This window comes from Fonticula alba, assembly GCF_000388065.1.
Source record: "Fonticula alba strain ATCC 38817 unplaced genomic scaffold supercont2.15, whole genome shotgun sequence".
Taxonomy (NCBI): domain Eukaryota; order Rotosphaerida; family Fonticulaceae; genus Fonticula; species Fonticula alba.
This window is the reverse complement of record NW_009242985.1, coordinates 301,034-304,774: the sequence shown is the minus strand read 5'-3', so window position 1 is coordinate 304,774 and position 3,741 is coordinate 301,034. Positions and strand designations below refer to the sequence as shown.

Sequence of the window (3,741 nt, the reverse complement as noted above, 5' to 3'; positions counted from 1 at the left end):
ACACACACACACACACACACATACATACATACATACGCATACACACAATGACAGAGGGCGCTGACTCGCCCATCCGCACTGGGGTCTACCCGTACTGGACGCCAGAGCATTCGCCGGTGGGCTCGCAGCCCAGCTTCCCGGCCTCGCCGCGCTCCATCGACAGGGCCTCGGTCCACTCGGCCGGCGCGCCGCATGACGGTGGCACCCCCTGCGGCATGCAGGTTGACAAGTGGAAAACCCTTCGCGGTCGTACGTGCCCATGTTCTCGCGCCTGGCTGCCATCCTCGGCGCCCCTGCCGGCGGCCAAAGGCGGCGGAGCAAGCGAGGCAGCGGGGCGCCAGGGCCAGAGGAGGCCCAGTCGGTGTTACGGCGCGCATGCATGCGGGTCGCCGCCGCCGCCGCCGCCGCCGCCGCCACACGCAATCTGCCATCGCTGTTCTGACCTTCGCCGTCGCCATCGCCACGCGCGCCCCTCCCCCTCGTCTCCCTCCCCTGCGGGCGGCCGGCCGGTCGGCGCCACGACCATGGGCCAGTCCTTTCGCCGCCCACGCTGGCCGGCATTGCGGCCATCATCATCGGCCTGATCACCCCGCTGCGGCGCATGTTCTTCGGTGCCAACCCGCCACTCGGGCCGTGGATCACCGAGGCCGTGGACTCGGTGGCCGACTGCGCCATTCCCATCAGCCTGCTGGCGTTGGGGACCATGATCGGCCGTGGGAACAAGCCCGCGCGCGCCGGGCCGCCCCGGGCCCCGCCCCTTCTGCCGGCCAACGGCGGCCACCGGAATGTCCTCACCTGGGGCAACATTTCCCTGGTGGTCTTCATGAACCAGTTCATCATGCCCATCGTGGCGTCGCTCTGGCTGGCCATGCTCCTGACCATGCACCGGTGGGTGAACCACCACCATCCCCACCAGGACGCCCTGTCGGCCGGGGATGGGCCCTTCGCCGGCATTGCGCCCCAGTGGTGGCAGGAGGATCCCACCGGCGGGGGCGGCTGCGACATCGCACACGATCCCCTGGCCGGGGAGGACCCCCTGCGTGGGATCATCCCGCTGGAGGACCCGGCCCTCTGCTTGGTCCTGCTGCTGCAGGCCGCGGTTCCCATGGCCACCAGCATCATCAGCGTCATTCAGTTCGGCGCGCCGACCGTCACCCGGGCGCCGGGGAGCACTACCGCCGGTGCGGCCGGTGCCCCCGCCGCCACGGGCGGCCCTGCGGTCGCCCCCGCCGCCGCCCCCACCGCCGCCGCCGCCGCCGCCGCCGCTCCCACGACCACCGCCCCGAACGCGCCTGCGGCACTCCACCGCCGAGCGGCTGCCCTGGTGGCCGCCGAGGCCGCTGCCGGGGTCGACGACAGCCCCTCCGTGGCGGCCGAGGAGGAAGCCGCTGCCGCCGCCCTGGACAAGGAGGAGGTCACCTCGGTGCTTACCTCGGCCGAGGAGATCGGCTACGTGCGCATGGTCCTCGCGTCGTACGGATCGACGGTTGTCACGCTGCCCCTGGCCACCGTGTGCTTTGCACTCTACCTGGCCAAGGTGATGTGAGGGGGGCATGCCCCCCCCCCCCCCTGGCAAGAAGTCGGAGTCCCAGGAACGACGCTCACACGCGCGCGCGCGCGCGCGCGCTGCGGTCGGCGTGGTGAGGGCCAGGCGCGAGAGAGAGGCCCACGCAGTGTGCCAGGGCGGCCGCGCCTCCGATCGTCCCTGGCCTGCCATCCTGCGGGGCATGGCATTTGCACCGACGAGAAAAGGTCCCAGGCAGATGCCGTGCGCGCGCGCGCCCATGTGCACAGCCGTATGTGGTCCTGCCCCTGTTGCTCGCGCCCTTCCTCCCTCCCATCAGCCAACCGGCAGAGAGGCGAGGGACGGAAAGGTGTGGAGAGAAAGACATAATACACACCTACATTTTTTTGGCTGCGCAACTGCCGTGTCCGGCTCAGGGGGGAGAGAGACATCCACACTCGAGGACGACCCGAAGGACAGAGCAAAACACGATTCGAGAGAGAGGGAGGGGGAGAGAGAGAGAGAGAGAGAGAAAAGACACATAACTACCTGATGATATATTTGGGGAGGGGGAGAGCAGGAGAGACAGAGAGAGGTGGCGGGAGGGAAGGGAGGGGGGAAGACACGCGCATGCGCGAGAGCAGCGCCTCTTGGTCCTCCTCCGCCTCGGCCCCACACCCGTGCATGCCCCCCTGCCTTCCCCTGTCTCTCGGCCTCTTGCTGCCTCACCCATGCACGCACGTGCGTGCTGCCGCAAACTGAGAGAAGCGCATGTGGGGGGAGGGGGGGGAAGGAGAGCGCCTCCCACAGGTACACACATGTACACGGGGGCGCGCGCATGTCGCCTTGCACGAAGGACAGCGGGGAGGGCCGTGCATGCGCGCACACAAGCGAGCGAGAGAGAGAGAGAGAGAGAGGCAGAATGTGCGCAAGAAGAGGCGGGAGAGAGGCACACCGGGCAGAAGGGAGAGATGTCACATCCCTCCCTCGTGTCCGGCGCTCTCCCGCCCCGCCGGCCTTTGGAGGGGGGGGGGGGGGGGTCCACGCCAGTATTATTGTGGTGTTTGGTGGGCGCGGGGGGGAGGACAGAGGACGGAGGGGGAGAGGGAGGGAGCCCTTACAGGGGAACGCGGCGCTTGTAGCGGACCATGCACGGGGTCTCCGGCAGGACAATCATGGAGTTGAAGTTGGGCTGGTTCATCGGGCCAACAGGCTCCAGCTCGAAGGTCTGCAGGATGGCCGCCCAGATGGTCTTGATCTGCAGGTAGGCGAAGGGCTCGCCGATGCAGCGGTGGCGCCCATGGCCGAAGGGCACATACAGGCCCTTGTTCTTCTCGGTGGAGTCCTCAGCGCGCTCGGGCGAGAAACGATCCGGGTCGAAGGTGTTCGGGTTGGGGAAGGCCTTGCCATCGAGCGAGGAGACCGACGGCGAGACGGCCACATACGAGCCGGCCGGGATGACCATGTCATTGAAGTAGACATCCTCGGTGACCGTGCGCATGATCTGGAAGATGGGCGGGCACAGGCGCAGGACCTCCTTCAGCACGTACTCCAGACGGTCGCAGTTGCTGATCCCCTCGAAGTCAAGGGGCACGTAGCCGCCCTTGCCATCGCCGAAGATGCTCTCCTGCTCGGCCATGACCTTGGCCAGGTACTCCTTGTCGCGCAGCAGATACAGGCCGAACCAGGTGGCCGAAGTGGAGGAAGTGTGCTGGCCAGCCATCAGCAGGGCGATCATCAGCCCGGCCACCTCGACCTCGCTCAGGGACCGGCCATCCTTGTAGGTGGCGTTCATCAGGGAGTTCAGCATGTCATGGTGGACCTCGGAGTCCTCCTTGCCCTCGGCCTTGAGCTTCTCCAGGCGAGCGGCGCGCTTGCGCAGCACCGACACGAAGAGCTCGCGCAGCTGGAGGTTGGCCCGGTCGCGCACGATGTTCCGCGGCAGGGGCAGGTTCGGGAAGAGGAAGTTGATCGGGGTGAAGCCCAGATCCAGGTCGTGGTACAGGCGGGCCACCTCGTCGTTCAGCTGCGAGCGGACATCCTGGCCGAGGAGGGTGCGCGAAGCGGTGTTGATGACCAGCTCGCACATGGCGGAGTACAGGTCGGCCTCGCCCTCGTTGCCCCAACGGGCGAAGTACTGGTGGACCTCCTCCTGGATGTCGGACACGTAGCTGCGGAAGGCGGCGGTGGTGAGGCCACCCTTGACCATGCTGGAGATGGATGGGCGGGCGGGCGGG

The 3,741-nt window shown here is 67.8% G+C and overlaps 2 protein-coding genes across 2 annotated transcripts in view; one reads left to right on the top strand and one right to left on the bottom strand.

Annotated features, from left to right (window-relative positions):
* H696_05926 (hypothetical protein) overlaps window positions 1-1,549 on the top strand; it is a gene marked incomplete at its 5' end in the record, with an annotated part of 2,925 nt that extends 1,376 nt beyond the window's left edge. The window contains 2 exons of the mRNA XM_009499702.1: window positions 55-249; window positions 534-1,549. Coding sequence (XP_009497977.1) covers window positions 55-249; window positions 534-1,546 — 1,208 coding nt within the window. The 3' untranslated portion in view covers window positions 1,547-1,549. The remainder of the gene's footprint in view (window positions 1-54; window positions 250-533) is intronic.
* A 1,072-nt stretch (window positions 1,550-2,621) lies between these two features.
* Window positions 2,622-3,713, bottom strand: H696_05925 (hypothetical protein; the record flags this gene model as incomplete). The annotated part of the gene is made up of 1 exon (XM_009499701.1): window positions 2,622-3,713. The coding sequence occupies one exon, from the start codon at window positions 3,711-3,713 to the stop codon at window positions 2,622-2,624; it is 1,092 nt and encodes a 363-aa protein (XP_009497976.1).
* Window positions 3,714-3,741: the final 28 nt, after the last annotated feature.